Below are 17050 nucleotides of genomic sequence, written 5' to 3' on the forward strand. Positions count from 1 at the left end.
CACACACACACACACACACACACACACACACACACACACACACACACACAAAGAAACAAAAAACTTTCAACTGCTCTGGAAGACAGCATGACCTAAGAAGTAATAATGCTGAGATTATTGTAAGAAGACAAAGCTAGCAATGACAGTAATGGCTCTCACAACACATAACTAGCTCTATGCAGTCTCAGATAAGATGCAGCAATGTGATGAATCATTTTATGTAGCTGACAAATGTGGAACATATTAAGATACTATGAGCTGTATGCTCAATGGTCCACTTGACAGAATACAAATAAGCAGATAAAATCTGGCTTTTGGCTACAGAATGTATATGAGTAGTTATGTTGAACTGTCAGAAGTCAGCCACCCATCTAAGAAGGTGCATTGGCTATTGACTTCTTCAGGGACCTAAAACAGTTTGCAGTGGCAGTGACTCTACACAATATAAACTTATTCTTGAAGACTAGAAGGCTGTGTGCTCTATTCACAGTCCAGGTGGCTAGACTGCTGACACTGCAGGGCAGGTTTTGATGGGTGATGCACTCCTAACTGTGCTGCCCTTCAGATTAGACCTTAAACTAAGAACCTATCTGCCTGAGCTGATGGTAGCTCATGTGGATATAAGAGATATTACAGAACCTATCAAAAAGAGTAGGATCACAAAAATCAACTTTCTAAGTTACAAAAGTACAATATTTAAAATCTATCCCTACTTTTTCTACCACTGCATCTACATCATGTTAGGCTTTGTCCAGATTTCTTGCACTGACAGATTGAGAGGTATACATACCTCTCAACTGTCCAGACCTTTGCCTCATATTTTTGACCTATTCCTCATAAAATTTGTGTTTTTTTCTGGCAAATCAGTGAGGATTTAAATAACTAAATGTCATACATTTGATTTTCAGCCTTTATTTTCTGCAGAAAATGCATGCTAAGACAAATGCTGTTATTCTAGCAACTTTTTAAGTCTATAATAGCAATATTTATAATCTGACCCTGTTTGGGGGCCTTTGTGCCCCCCCCCCATTATTTTAGGCTTTGTTCAGACTTCTTGTGCTAAGAGATTGAGAGGTATGGAGGCATGGTATGTAATGTCCTAGTTGCCAATTATTTGTTGCATTTTAAGAGGGGATAGGGGTTCTGCATTCCTTAGTGTGCCGTCTTTGTTTAAGATGCCTAATAACTATGAACTTGTCTGTTTCTCAGTCATTCTGTATTGCGATATTACCAGTGTACCATTTTTTTAATGCAACTTAGGCAATTAATTCTTCAAGGGCAGCAAGCACTAAATTTGTAGATGGAACAGTGAAATGTAAAGTTGTTTGCCAGTAACAGCCTCTTCATTAGTTACAAATCTCTTTAATGTAGAATTATTCGGATGAATTTTACTTCTGCAGAGACTGTGCTTGCTGACTGATACCATTTAAGGAAGTTTGAGGGGCCATTTATGGTTAAAATGTTCTGAAATGGGCAGGTTTGTCATTACTGGGTCATACATTTTGTTTCATTAGTTACTGGAAAAATGTTCAAATCTACAAATATAACACACTGTAATAAGTAAATGTTTTCGGTGTGCAACTAGCTGTTTTTTGTTTATCAAATGGCACACTGTGTTGTAAAATCTGAAAGCAGTGTTAGTAGCATAATTGTCTTTGGTGCAGAAGGCTGTGGATTCTACTCCCACACCATGTAGATGGAGTGTGATATGCAGTGCCTATATGACTGTTGATTATTTGGTGCATTATAGGGGGGGGTAGGTGTTCTACACTTCTGAGAATGTCCTTTTGTACGAGATGCCTAGTGGCTGTGAACTTCTTAGCCATTCCCTACTGCAATATTACCCACTTACCAATTTGTAATGTAATATAGGCAATTAATTTTTCAAGGGCAGCAGGCACTGAATTTGCAGATAATATTGATGTGTAAAGTTGTTTGCCAGTACCAGCCTCTTAATTAGTTACACATTTCTTTAATGTGGAATTCAGATGATTTTACTTCTGCAGAGACTGTGCGTGTGGAATAATATTGGTGGACTGTAATGATAGAAGTCTTGAGTGGCCTTTTATGGTTGAAATTTTCTGACATGGGTAGTTATTGGCTCATACATTTTGTTTCATTGCTTATTAAAAGAATGTTTAAAACTACAAATTTAAAACATATTCTAACAAGTGGTGCTGTATTACACAAGGAATATAATTCAATACAATCAGGAAAGTGAATTAAAGAATAAATACATGTAAGCATGGCCCTAAAAAAATGTGTGCAAGGAGTCTGTTTTGAAAACAGTCCAAAGGTAAACTTAATTCTCCACCAACTAGGTGCATTTCTATGAATGTGGGTTTTCATGCCGTTTCAATGAATGTGAGTTTTGCCATTTCAATGAATGTAAGTTTCAAGGACAGAGAAGTTTACTGCTCATGCTAAGTCTGTTTTCATTGTGAGACTGTAATGTTTGTTTAGCAAATGGCTATATGTGTTTTGTGCTACTTTATTTCAATATCTGTAATCACTGTAGAGGCAAATAGAACAGTATGCATGGTAACTGGTGAGATAACCAAATAATGGAACACTGGAATGGCTGAGGAGGAGGCTGCTGCTGGGGGTTGCTCTGGGGTGGCGGTCTATTACCCTTCCTAGGACTCTACTTGACCGTGATCTGGCTCTGGTATTTCAAGTAGAAAATACATATGCAAAGGTAGCTGCAGTTTAACTACATTACAAGGTATCTTTTTCTTCCTAAGCATTTAAATAATTTAAGGAAATGACTGGAGTGGCTTTCTTGGGGAATGACCCAGTGGGTGTGGCTCAAATAGGGGTGTTTCATGTGTGGTGTGCGTGGGGCTTAAGGGACGCCACAGCACTACTTCGCCTAGGGCGCCATTTCGGCCAAGGCCGGAACTAGTTGCACTGTAGATTTCTGAAGAATTTCAACTGTGAAAACAATAATATATATATATATATATATATATATATATATATATATATATATATATATATGTGTGTGTGTGTGTGTGTGTGTATACATATATATATGTGTGTGTGTGTGTGTGTGTGTATGTATGTGTGTGTGTGTGTGTGTATGTGTACATTTCCGCGGTGGTACAGCGGTAGCGTTGTTACCTCACAGCAAGAGGTTCTCCCATTCGATTCTCGGCTTGGCTTGGGAGTGCCTTCTATGTGGAGTCTGCATGTCCTCCCCGCTGTTGGGTAGCGTTCAAAAGACATGTGCCCGTAAATGAGCGTGCCTTCGTTGAAGGTTGGGCGTCGAGCTGGCACCTTGGCATTTCATAAAAATCTACTGCCAATCATTAGCGGACCAGAGTTCCGCTGTGGCAACCACTTACCGGGAAAAAGCCGAAAGACAAACAACAACATATGTATGTATATGTATCCATCTATATATATATATATATATATATATATATATACGTGTGTGTGTGTGTGTGTATGCATATATATATATATATATACACACACATATATATATATATATATATATATATATATATATATATATACACATATATATATAAAATCCAACTTTGGATCAGTTAGGACAATTTTCTGATATCTGTGGTTGGAAGCCTGGAAAAGGGGTGGTGGGGTTCTACAAAAAATTATCAAGTAATGTCCAATCAAGGAAAGCAGCATACAAAACAAAATGGCTCCCACCTTGGGGTGGATAAAATTAAAAGCATTTTTTTCAAGGGAAAACACAGCCCTGAACTCCAACCTTCAACCCTACTTAACTACATTAGCCCCACATAACAAAACTATGGAGAAAATGAAAAGACCAAAAAACGTTTAAATCACTACTTGTGTAGGGAAAGAAACCATGCTGGCAGTGCTTTGGAATAAAAAAACAGAAACTGCGCCAGTGTGATTTTCATCCACTTTACATTTGACCAAGGGTTAGGAAGACTACCTTGTTTCATTAATTTCAGGATGTCCACTTTCATACAATAAATACATAGGGTTTGGGGAATACACGTCTTTCTGAATTCCAGTTCCTCTTTACTGAAGCCTCCAAATCAGAACAAGAAACCACATGCACTACTGAGGAGGAAATATTGCTAAATGGAGAAACAGCATGACCTTGTTGTAGGGATGATACAGAGAGTACCAGATACCAACAGGGAGGCATGGGGAGAAGAAAACTGGAAAAAAGAGCCCTAAGACCAGCCCTGGTAAACCATAGAAAGTTTATTACAACACAGAAACCAGATGAGAGAGTTCCAAGCTGGTGGGGGGGGGGGGGCACAAACCAAAGTCTGACCCAACAGTTGTCTGTACGAATGATGCAGGGAATAACACATATGAAGAGTGAAAATGTGACGGAGAAAAAACAAGATATAAAGAAGCCTTAAGTGCAGCCCAGGCAGACCAGTTACAAGCAGTGAACTGCTGCACAGAAACAATAGAAACCACCCAAATGGTGTTGGCGGGACACAAACTCAAGAGAAAATATGCTCAAGACTGACATCAGAATCCTTGTAGCCGGCCTTCTCAGGGAAGCAAATGAAGTAGCATGAAATCAAGGCTACACCTGCTTCCATGCAAACCTAGGAGCTTACAATGGGGTCCTAAGGTGAAGGTACCCAGCACTGTATCAAGGCTACACCTGCTTCCTTGCAAACCTAGGAGCTTACAATGGGGTCCTAAGGTAAAGGTACCCAGCAATGTATCAAGGCTAAACCTGCTTCCATGCAAACCTAGGAGCTTACAATGGGGTCCTAAGGTGAAGGTACCCAGCACTTTATGATGTCTACACCTGCTTCCATGCAAACCTAGGAGCTTACAATGGGGTCTTAAGGTGAAGGTACCCAGGACTGTAAGAGGTATGAGCTCTAAAGTGTGACACGGCATCAAATTATGAGATACTAGAAACTACTCAATGGGCTCCTGAGAAAGCCTTGGGCCGATGCTGCTAGGGAACCTGTTTAGTCCAGGACAGTTCAAGCTGCCAGTGCTTACAATGATTAAATGGTGAGGAAAAGTGCAGCAGTGACACCCAATGCATATGCTTGGATCTATGAAAGGGCTACCAGTACAAGTACTGGTCTTCTTTACCCAGGCAGATACTGGTGGAGACTACCTCCAGCATGCAGTCACTGGTAATGATGGGGGAAGTCAGACTATACAAACTTCCTGGCTTAAATAAGCAAAGGCATCTGTGGAGAGGGCACTATTGCCTCTACAGGTACTAAGTTAAACATTCAAAGTGCATCTATGCTTCCTGTTTTCTGGGAGGCAACTATCTTTCTCTCACTCTCTGTGCTTATTTTCCCCAGCTGAAGGAGGAACCCAACAGTGAGGTAATGTTATCCTGCTAAAATTTGCTTTTCAACAAAGAAAGCCCATAAACAGTAAGCCAATACTAGTAAAAAAATGCAAAGCCCTGCACAAATTTGTCATGATTTTACTTTACATTCTACATCTAAATATTAAAATACAAGTAATGACCATCTGTGATAAAGACAAGCTTTCTGTAAGGACACCTACTTTAATTTAGTCAAAACCAGGGTGAAAGTGGGGGGAGATGAATAAAAACATTTTCAAGTAGTAAAGAATTCTCTTTAATAGTTGCTTTCAAGTGCTAAATTATTGATATTCTGGCTCTGTTCTACAAAATGGAAAAGAACTGAAAGGCTGCTGTTTAACACCGCCAGGTCAAGAAAGAAATAAAAAGAAGTTAACAGAGCACCACCTGGTCAAGAAGTCAGGGTGTAGTATGAACGCTATAACATGCAGTGGCCAGGATGCCTTAGAGCTGAAGAAACACCCATGATGTCCTACAGCCACAGCACCTCAAAGACTCATTCTCACCTAACCTAGATGTTTCATAGCTCAGGAATAAAAAGCTAAACAGACAGCTGTTAAAATGGTGTACAGCACAGGGGACAGCTATTGTCCAGTTAAATCAATTATCCATTTTAACAGTTTAGCAAGGGACCTCTTTTCTAATAACAAATTCTTACTACTCACAGACAAGTCAAATAATGTTGCAGGAGACTCGCTCTACTCCCAGTATGTTGCTAAACTCTGAAATAGTAATGTGACAAAGTCAGTAGTTTTAAATACTGCTTAAACAACATCTTAACCAATCCGGGTCCTGCACATGCTCTTCACCTGGTTAAGACTTTGTTCTCGCTGTGTAGTACTCACCAAATACTCTCCTTAACCAGCATACTCTCAACCTCTCACTGAAATGACAAAATACTTTTTATACGTAACTACTGCCTGCACAATCCACTTAGCTGCATGTGGCCTTTCTCTTTAGTAACTTCTACCTCTATAAAACCTTAGAATGTATAAATATACCTATTGTTTGTGCATAAATGTAAACAGAAATGTTACTTCTCTGTGTTTAACTGGAAAGAAGTATAATTCAATTTACACAAATAGGAGCACTTTTCCCCATGCCTCCACTGAAAGTGGATATAACCCAGTCAGATTTTCTCAGTAAACAAAGACAAGTAAATAAGTGTGCGTTACTTCTGGGTTTCGGTTTCATAACCACCGATCCATGACACTCCACTGGTGAGTGGATTACATGCCCAATAATGACTTCCTTATTTTTACTCTTGTGGCATGGCTTGGTCACACAAGTATTCTGGCTCATACATTTTGCATTTTTCTGTGTTCCAACATCCACATTTCTGGGAGAGTGAGAATTCTTTTTACACTGTTATGAATGATCACTCTTCCAAGTTACAGTGATCTTAAAATGAGAGAACGCAAGTTCATAGGTCCTTATTAGGCTACTGATCTGTCAGGATCTTTAGGAGTCTAGCCATATATTCCCATGAAGTTTTTATTCATTATATTTTAAATCTGAACAACAGACAAGGGTGATAAACTAGCAGTGAATTAGTAGTTATTCACCTATTCATCCAAACTACATTTGAATAGTATAAGGGAAGTACTTTGCTTTATATAGGTTCATAGGTTTATACTAGGCTATCTGCCCTAAGACATTTATAAGCCTAGCCCAAAGTTTTGTGGCTTACGCCACCCCTTATATGAAAAATACTGTGCCCATTAGTTTGTTGTGCCTCTGTCCAGCGGTGACACAGAGATGATTCCCAGGGTAAACCTACGATCTCCCATCCACAGGTCAAGATTTCTCTTGAACAGAGCCAGCGAGGTGCTCTGCCTCACATGGACCGGGATTTTATTCCACAGCATAGGGAGTCTCTGAGTGATAAATCTATCCCTCCAGCACGTCCTATTTATATCCATGCTAAGGTTTAAGTCGCTTGCTCTAGTGGTTTTGGTGGATTTGGATTTTTTGAGGTGGAGCATGTCCATTAATTCCGGGTTGGACATGGCCTTGTATGTCAGGCACATGTCACCTCTGAGCAGACGGTATGCGACTGAATAGAGCTGGAGTTTCTTTAATCTGGCAGCATATGACAGATTTTGGAGTCCCTTTATCCTTTTGGTGAGGAACTTTTGGGGTCTCTCCAACTGCTGTAGATGTCGGGTGAGATACATCCCGAATGGGGCATTGTACTCGATCATTGGTCTGATAAGTGAAGAGTACAGGGGAACAATGACCTCACTAGATCTGGATGTGAATCCCTTCATGATCAGGTGGGCAATGTAGAAGGTCTTTCTAACCACTTTAACAACGTGAGTGTCAAAAGAAAGGCCACTGTCAACCTGGGTCCCCAGGTCCCTGATAACCTCTTCTGTGCTTTGTGGATTGCCACCTATATGGTAGCTTGGGGTTACCTTGTTTTTCCCGAAGGGTTTGACTATACATTTTATGGCGTTTAACTTCAGGCCATGGCTCTGGCACCAGCTATCTGTTTCCATGAGTCCCTTCTGAAGGATATCCGTGTCCGGTGCACTTTCCACTATAACGCCCAGTTTGCAGTCGTCTGCAAACTTTGTCAGCCAAAGTCCTCCCATGTTGGCCTGTACTTCTGAGAAGTAGATGCCGAACAATAGGGGGCCAAGGACCGAGCCCTGTGGGACACCACTTGTGACCGGCTTGGAGTCTGACATAGCACCAGCAACTCTAACCCTGTGGGTTCTGTCCTTAAGCCAGTTTGCAACCCATCTTGTGACATATGGGTTTACATTTAAGCTGGTAAGTTTTTCTACAATACCAGAGTGGGGTATTGTGTCGAAAGCCTTTGCAAGGTCAAGGTAGGCTGTATGGACTGCCTTTCCCTCATCAATGGCCTTGGTGACCATTTCGAAGAAGTCGACCAAGTTCTAAGGCATGATCTGCCCTTGACAAAGCCAAACTGGGTCGGGTCCAATGTCTACAAGTCCCCTATATCTTTGTTTATGAGCTCCATTATGATCCTCTCCATAGCTTTGCAGACTAGACTTGTTAAGCTTATGGGGCGATAATTACCAGGGTCCGTAGAGGCACCTCCTTTGTGGAGTGGGACCACAGTTGCCGTACGCCACTCCTTGGGCACGTATCCTGTGGTAAGGCTGAGATTAAACAGCTGCCTTATGTGCGGGTTTAATTCCTCATTTAGCTCGTGTAGCACACAGCCGGGGACACCATCCGGTCCCATTGATGCTGTGTTTTTAGCTTTAGAGAGAGCAGCTTTCACCTGCGCATTTGAGATGTCTGGGAGGCTACACTCCGCTGGGATAGTTATCTCTCCTTTAGGGGAGAGGGGTGAAGTTTGCACTGCACTTGTCTGCCAGTATGTTGGCAATGTCTGTGGGTTCAGTGATTTTGTATCATTTTGGACTAATTCTGAGCATATCTGGGAGTTTCCACCCAGGTTCCTAACATAGCTGAAAAAGGCCTTATGATTGTCCTTTGAATCCATGGCAATTTTCTCTCAAAATTGGCCTTAGTTGATTTTATGAGTGCTCATATTTTTTTACTAATAATGATCAGGGGTGACTTCCCTTTTATGGATTTTGTTCTATCATGTAATAGCTTTCTTCTCTTATTGTAAAGTTTGTTAATGGCTGGGGTCCACCAGACTGGACGTTTGCCCTTTGTGGAAAGAGTCTTGGTTTTATTTGGGATTGCCTGATCCATGCAGTCCTGGAGGTGTTCATAGAAGGCATTTGTAAGGACTTCCGCAGCTTGGGTTGTGGTTTCCACTGGCTCAGGGGCCTTGAAGGATACCACCTTGAAGGATATATATGAGAGGAAGAAGGCTCTAGGTGGCATCCTCTGCAATATATATCAATCTCACCAACATTTTCTATGCACAAGTAGCATGGCTGTGGGGCAAAGCTCCACAAGTTTAATTTGCAATTAACTTCCAAACTCTAGTTCATATGTTTAGAGAGTTTTTCTACTTGAGGATACAGATTTTGTGCTGAAATGTATAACCTGTCAAGTTAAGAGCTTATGCATTGCAATCAAAGACTAACTATAACTCATTAACGTGACATTCATAATAAACTGCTGGGTAAATGATCTGTTATACATACTAGGTGTACTGGTGGTAGCTTTGCTGGAAATGTATGAAGCACTTTGGGACAGGTCTGATGGAATATTTGTAGGCGATACTCCTGAACACATCGGTGGTGGAGTACACATGCCGCATTGCACTGCAGGGCTCCAATACGCATCCTAATAAATTAGAAAAACATAAAATAAAATAAAGGACCAGACAAACTTCCTTCACACATTACACAGATGAACAAAATTAATAAAAGTATAAAGCATTTTATTCAGAACCACCGGACACTATTTCACTGTAATGGTCACTGCCAGGTATAAGTATATGATGCTAACATAATGCTGCAGAGACATGCACGGCATTCTATTCCACCATTTTAAATGCATCTATGGTACACCAAAACCAATAATACTTTCAACAATAAGCAACACCTCTCACAAGTTATAAGCACTATGTTTGGGGTGACCCTGACAATGTAAGGACTTCATAAGCAGCATTAGGACATTAGTTATTCATTAGCATAGATGGAAACTACCGACATACTCACACAGTACACCATTTGTGTTCCAGCACAAGTTCTATTACACATTATCCACCTCTCCTGTTGATATAAGAAAAAGTACTCATAATGGTCACAAATGCAAATGGAAGGGAAAAAAAATGCTAAAAAGATCCGACTCTCAATACAGTATTAAAATAGTCTTGTGCTAGGAACCAAATAAATGCAGCTGCAAAAAGGTTAAAGTGTGGGAAGCTGTTTAATGCTACAACCCCAGTACAACTAACAGTGTATTATGGTCTTGGAAAATTCAGCAGATGAAGAATAAAGGCAGCATACAGGGAAGAAAATTTGTCTGGACAACAACACGACAAGCTGGCATATTCAAATTAAAAAAAAATAGCAACATACGAACATCTAAGTCAATATAAAACTAAATAAATGTCAAAATGACAACTCTACATCAATATCACTCCTTGCTACAGGCTTTACATGAACTGAAACATAACCATGTCAGCTCTGTTTTTAACTGAAGCAAGCATGAATAACCTTTGTCCAACATGTTTTTAACATAGTACAAAACTCAGCACCATAGTTTTAGAGGAACAGGAGGCAAAATGTGCAATTATTAAGCTGACATACCAAACTATCAAGAGAAAATAATTTTGTTGTGCAATGACTGCTGATTACGCTCCAATATTAGGAAAAAGACATATCAGTTAAAAGCCAAAATGGCATGCAACCTGATCTTAACAAATGTTAAGCACTCCCTGTGAAGTCCCATGCTAGGCAGTAAAATATGCCTGTACTTACTAGCAAATGACATCAGCAGAATAAAAAAAGAAGTTATGTACCTACCATAACGTTCCATGCTTGTTGTCCATCTCGCCTTCCTTCTTGCTGGATGGGTTTGGAGCCGATCCTCGGCTCCGACTCGTGCGATTTATTATAGCTCAAGAGCTTTTACTGGCTCAAGGCTAACCTCTATCCCAACATGCCTAGTGGTAGCTACTCAGATCTCATTTGTAATAGCCCACACTAGACATACATAGTAAAAAACAAATTTTATTAAGCTCCTATACATTTAAGATAGGAAGGAAAGAGGAAAAACAATGCATGGTTAACTAACCTGGTATGTCAGCAGGAAACTCAGCCAGTGTATCCAATAAAGGAACTCCTCTCAATCCTCCAGGAAAGGGGAAGGAGGGGGGACGCAAAAAGGAAGGCGAGATGAAGGACAACAAACATGGAACATTATGGTAGGTACATAAATTCTTTATGTTATGTTGTCCCTTATTGCCTTCATTCTTGCTGGTTGGGACCGCGTCCCCAGTACCTGGTTCTTGGACGGCTCACTGGAACAAACTCTTCAGGACCGTGGGAACCAAAAATGCCCTATTCTGGGAGACCACATCCACTTTGTAATGAGGGATAACGGTATGAAGATTTGCCCATGTTGTTACTGCACAGATTGAATCTAAAGGCAATTTAGCTCAGAAAACAACAGAGGTGGCTAAGGCCCTGGTTGAATGTCCTCTGGCCCTCCCTGGAAGTGTCTTTTTACACAAATCATAAGAATAAATGATTGTGTCTGACAGCAATTTTGATAAGGTCACTTTCGAAACTGGAGAACCTTGTTTACTGTCAGCAAAGGACACAAACAATTGGTCTGATTTTCTAAGGTCTTTGGTCTTGTGTAAATAAAAACGCAATTGTCTATGAACATCCAACTGGTGGAGTCTATACTCTGTCTTGCTGCCGTAATTGGGGAAAAAACACAGGTAGCGCAATGGACTGACTTAAATTATACTCTCAACATACCTTTGGCAAGAAGGAAGGACTGATTCTAAGAGACTATCTTTGTGAAAAATGAGATACAGCGGGCAAATAGACAAAGCATGAAATTCAGAAACCCGTCTAGCTGAGGTGATGGTCAAGTAAAGGGTTTTCCAAGATAGAAATTTCATGGGCAAGATGCTGCTGGTTCAAAAGGTGGAAGAACCAGAGAAGCTAAAACCAAGTTTAGGTCCGGGGTCTCTTACCGGGGGCCGTAAAAGAGTTGTACCTCGTAAGAATGCTCTGCACAACTTATGGGACATGATGTTAGAGCCCAACTGTCCTACATGGAAATTGGAGATGGCAGCTAGCTGGACCCTAATAGTAGCTGCAGCTGCCCCTCTTTCGAAGGTTTCGGACAGAAAATCTAGAATATTGTGAACAGGAGCAGTGAAGGGATCAATATCATTACTCTTCGCCCAATAAGAGAACCTCCTCCATTTGCTAGTGTAAATCCTCCTGGTAGTGGGCTTGTGGGAGGACACTAGTATGTGTTGTACAGCTGGGGAAATGTTTGGGTGCCTGGCTAAGACTGGAAGTGGGGGAACCAAGCAGTCAGCTTGAGAGTTTGGAGGGAAGGATGGAGCCCGCTCGGCTGATGCATCAGGAGGTCCGGAACTGGGTCCACTATACAAGGCTTCAGTTGAAGATGATGGTAACGAAACAGGAACCATATCTGACAAGGCCAGTAAGGAGCCATGAGGATGAGTCTGCAACTTCGCCTTCTGCACTACCTTTGGAATTAGACGGAAAGGTGGAAAAGTGCACAGTAGTCCCAGAGGCCAATCGTGAACAAGTGCATCCCTGGGTGACTGTCTCAGTGGGGGGGACTAGGGCAAAGTAGCTGCTGCATTTGTTGTTGAGGGGAGTGGCAAAAAGATTGCAGCATGGCTGGCCCCATTTGCGAAAAATCAAGTCCGCAACTTCTTGCTTCAGGGACTACACGTGAGGCATGAGGATAGCCGTGCTGATCCTGTCCCGCTATCACGTTGGATTTCCCAGGAATGTGCATTGCAATCAGAAAACATTGTGAAGACATCGCCCATTGCCATACTTGAATTGCCTCCTGACACAAGAGGAAAGATTTGGTCCCTAACCTGCTTGTTGATGTACCATACCACTGACATATTTGTCTGTCTGAATTGCAATAGTTCCGATAAGTAGAGAGTCTTGAAGGCCTTGCAACACCAGAAGCACCGCTCTCATCTCTCCAACACTGATGTACAAGTGGTACTCGTGAGGTTGCCACAGTCCTTGGACAGTCTGTCCCAGATAATGCCCCCCCACCCATCTGGGAGGCATCCGTGGTCACTGTGGCTACTGGATGGGGGTCTACAAAAGGGTCTGCCCACAGTCACCTGGGGGGAGACAAGCCACCATACGAAGTCCTTTTTGCAAGTTTTCATGACCAAGATCATGTGTGACATTGGTAAATCCTGGAAAGACCACTGAGCAAAAAGAAGCCACTGCAGAATTCTCATGTGGAAGCATGCCAAAGGAAAGTACAGTTTTGTACCTACCATAAATGTAGATGTCCGATAGACATGCAACTGCAGTCATAACATGTGGGTTGTCCTGCCTCAGGCAGCCCTCGGTCGGCCGGATTCCAAAGTCTGGGTCCGACGTCGGCTGATGTCGCATTTCTCTCCGACGTCAGAGCGGCTGGAGTACATAAGCATCAGCCGACGCCATTTTCTTCAGTGTTTCTTGCCCCAGATGCCAGGTGCCCTCCAAGGAAGGCTGTAATCAAATTGGAAGACAAAAACAGGATTCCAAACAAATAGATGAGCATCAAAACAAATACACCATAACAGATATCCCCAGCTAAGAGAAACAGGGACAGGAGTGGACCCTAGGCATAGAGGGGTATGGAGGGTGGGAAAATCCGACTGCAGTTGCATGTCTATCGGACATCTACATTTATGGTAGGTACAAAACTGTACTATGTCCTTCAAGAATGCAACTGCAGTCATAAAGTACAGTTTTGTACCTACCATAAATGTAGATGTCCGAACTGGATAGCATCTGCAGTCATAACAACTGGGTTGTCCTGTCGTCAGGCAGCCCTTCAGTCGGCCGGATTCCAAAGTCCGGGTCCGGCTTCGGCTGATGTCGCACTTCACCCGACGTCATCTCTGGTGGTCTTCGGGTATAAAGGCAGCAGCCGACGCCATTTTCTTCAGTGTTTCTTGCCCCAGATGCCAGTTGCCCTCTTGGAAGGCTAAATTTTGGGTAAAAATGCCAATGTTTCCCAAAGGATAGAAGGCAAACACAAAAAATAAGCATGTATGTACATATATATACAAACAAATACACCATAAGAGACTCCCCCCCCACCAGCTAGCTATTAAGAGGGTAAATACCCTAGGAGTACCACAGAGGGGAAGGAGGGAGGGTAATCCTGACTGCAGATGCTATCCAGTTCGGACATCTACATTTATGGTAGGTACAAAACTGTACTATGTCCTTCATGGATGCATCTGCAGTCATAACAACTGGGTAGAATACCATAGCCAACTAGGGGAGGGGGAAGAATAGATTATGGTGTGGTTAGGATCCCTTGCAGTACAGCAGTGGCAAACCCTGCTCAGGATCTGGAATACAGAGGTAGATTATAATGCTTGGCAAATGTATGCACGGAGGTCCAAGTAGCCGCCTCAATAATGTCCTTGGTTGCCACTAGGAAGGCTGTGGTAGTGGCTGTTGCTCTTGTAGAATGAGGTCGTATGTTCTGTGGAATTGGTTTTCCATGGAAGAAGTAACAGAATCGTATGCAATTTCCTATCCATTTGGAGATTGTCTGTTTGGAAATTGCTTTTCCTTCCCTTCCTGTTGCATAGGCTACAAAAAGCTGGTCAGTTTTTCTGTTACTTTTTGTTCTGTCCAGGTAGTAACGTAGCTGTCTGTGTACATCCAAGGAATGCAGCATCCTTTCCCCTCTGTTTTGTGGGTTGGGGAAGAAGGTAGGTAGGTGGATTGCCTGGTTTAGGGACACTCTGGATACCACCTTAGGCATAAATGTAGGATTAGTCCTCATGGACACTCTGTCTTGGTGGAAGATTAGGAAGGGTTGTACTGCCATTAGGGCCTGAAGTTCAGAAACCCTCCTTGCTGAGGTTATTGCCAGTAGGAAAGCAGTTTTCCATGAAAGATGCTGTAGGTCTACTGTTGCTGCTGGTTCAAAAGGTGCGAGTGTCAACTTTTCTAGCACAAAGTTCAAATCCCAAGCTGGCAGAGGTGGTTTCCTAGGAGGTTTTACATTCTTGATCCCTCTGAGGAACTGCCTGAGTAGAGGATGTGAGAAGACAGGTGGATCAAAGCTGTATTCTGCTGAAATAGCTGATGCATGTATCTTGATGGAGGAATAGGACAGGCCTGTATGTAGAAGCTCTGCCAAGTACTCCAGAATGTTAGCCATATCTATATTCGACACATCCTTCCCCCTTTCAGCACTCCAAATGACAAACCTTTTCCATTTCCCTGCATAGTTCCTTCTTGTTGAAGGTCTGCGGGTTTCAAGTATAATGTCTTTAACCCTTTGGGAGAGATCTGGAATAGTTGCTGCTATGTGATGTGCCATGCAGTCAGCTGCAATGTTTTTAGGTTTGGATGCATGATGCTGTAGTTGTTCTGAGTTAACATCAAAGGCATCAGGGGTATTGACCACATTTTGTCCCGAGACATGCTCCTCAGCAATGGGTACCAGTGTTGTCTTGGCCAGTTTGGAGCTATCAGGATTATCCTTGGACATTCCTCCTTGATTTTTAGTAATACCTTGTGTATCAAGGGAAGAGGTGGGAATGCATATGCTGTCAGGCCTTTCCAGCTGAAGGAGAGAATCCACTTTCAAGCAAGTGGATGGAATGTCCTTGTGCAGAATTTTTTGAGCTGGTGGTTGAGAGGGGAGGCGAATACATCTATCTGTGGCATTCCCCATTTCTTTGCGATGGTCTTGAAGATGTCCGGGTGTAGCATCCATTCGTGAGCATCCAAGGTGGTTCTGCTTAACATGTCTGCTAGAGTGTTCTCCTTTCCGGTACAAACATTGCCTGTAACTGGATGTTGTAGCTGAGTGCCAGGTTCCAAAGGTCCAAAGTCATTCTGCATAGGGGTATGAATGAGTGCCTCCCTGTTTGTTGATGTACCACATGACTGTGGTGTTGTCTGTCCTTATCATCAAATGGCCTTCTTTGAGAAATGGTCTGAATTTTGGATTGCCAGTTTTACTGCCAGCATTTCTTTTAGGTTGATGTGCAGGTGAAGTTGGTCCCAAGGCCCACAATCCTTGCACGCATTTGTCCAGCATGTGAGCCCCCCATCCAAGGTCTGAGGCGTCTGTTGTGATGGTTTGGCTTGCTTGATATTTGTGAAAGGGTAAGCCTGGGTTTGACTGGCATGCTTGTGCCCACCATAGGAACTCCTGTTTTAGGCATGGAATTAGTGGAATTTCTGTTTCTAGGCTGTGCCTGTGTTGGGACCATAAATTCTTTAGGTACCACTGTAGTTTTCTCATATGTAGTCTGGCATGTGGAACCAAGATTACGCATGATGCCATGAAGCCCAAGGCCTGCAGAACTTTTCTTGCTGTTAGCTTGCTGTGGTTTGTTAGTGCCAAGAAGTAAAGAGGGAGATCTTTTTGTTTTTCTGCAGTTAGGAATGCCATTTGTTTTACTGTGTCCAATTCCGCGCCCAAGAATGTCCTTGTTTGGGATGGAATCAGCCTTGATTTTTTCAAATTGACTGTGTATCCCAGTGCTTGTAGCAAGTAAATGACCCTTTGTAAATCTGTTGTCAGCTTGCTTTTGTTGTCCCCTTGTAGCAGGCAGTCGTCCAGGTATGGATAAATTTGGATTCCCTGAAGTCTGCAGTGGGCGATTACTGATGCCAGGCATTTTGTGAATACTCTGGGCGCAGTAGATAAGCCAAAGGGCAATGCTGAGAATTGATAGTGCTCTGATCCTGCAAGAAATCTGAGGTATCTTCTGCAAATTGGTCGAATGGGGACGTGCAGGTATGCCTCCTTGAGATCTAGAGTTACCAGCCAACACTCCTTGCCCAGCATGGGAAGAAGTTGCTGTAGGGTCAGCATCTTGAATTTTGGGACAATGATGTATGTGTTTAAGGTGGACAGATCGAGAATAGGTCTCAAGCTTTTTTCCTTTCTTGGAACTAGGAATAGTCTGGAGTAGAATCCTTGGCCTTGTTCTGTTATTGGTACTCTTTGCACAGCTCTCATCTTTGTTAATTGCATTATCTGCTGTAGAGCTTCTGTTTTTTGATTTGGAGGTAGGTTTGGCATTCCTCTTTTGACTGGTAT

General features: G+C 42.4%; 1 protein-coding gene across 2 annotated transcripts in view; it reads right to left on the reverse strand.

Moving 5' to 3' along the window:
• LOC122791001 (hamartin-like) overlaps positions 1-17050 on the reverse strand; it is a 1885581-nt gene that overhangs the window by 1380159 nt on the left and 488372 nt on the right. For both annotated transcript variants that reach the window (XM_044058745.1, XM_044058744.1), the window contains exon 6: positions 9427-9568. In XM_044058745.1, coding sequence (XP_043914680.1) covers positions 9427-9568 — 142 coding nt within the window. The remainder of the gene's footprint in view (positions 1-9426; positions 9569-17050) is intronic.

Source organism: Protopterus annectens, chromosome 16.part0, assembly GCF_019279795.1.
Source record: "Protopterus annectens isolate FY-2018-M chromosome 16.part0, PAN1.0, whole genome shotgun sequence".
Classification (NCBI taxonomy): domain Eukaryota; kingdom Metazoa; phylum Chordata; order Ceratodontiformes; family Protopteridae; genus Protopterus; species Protopterus annectens.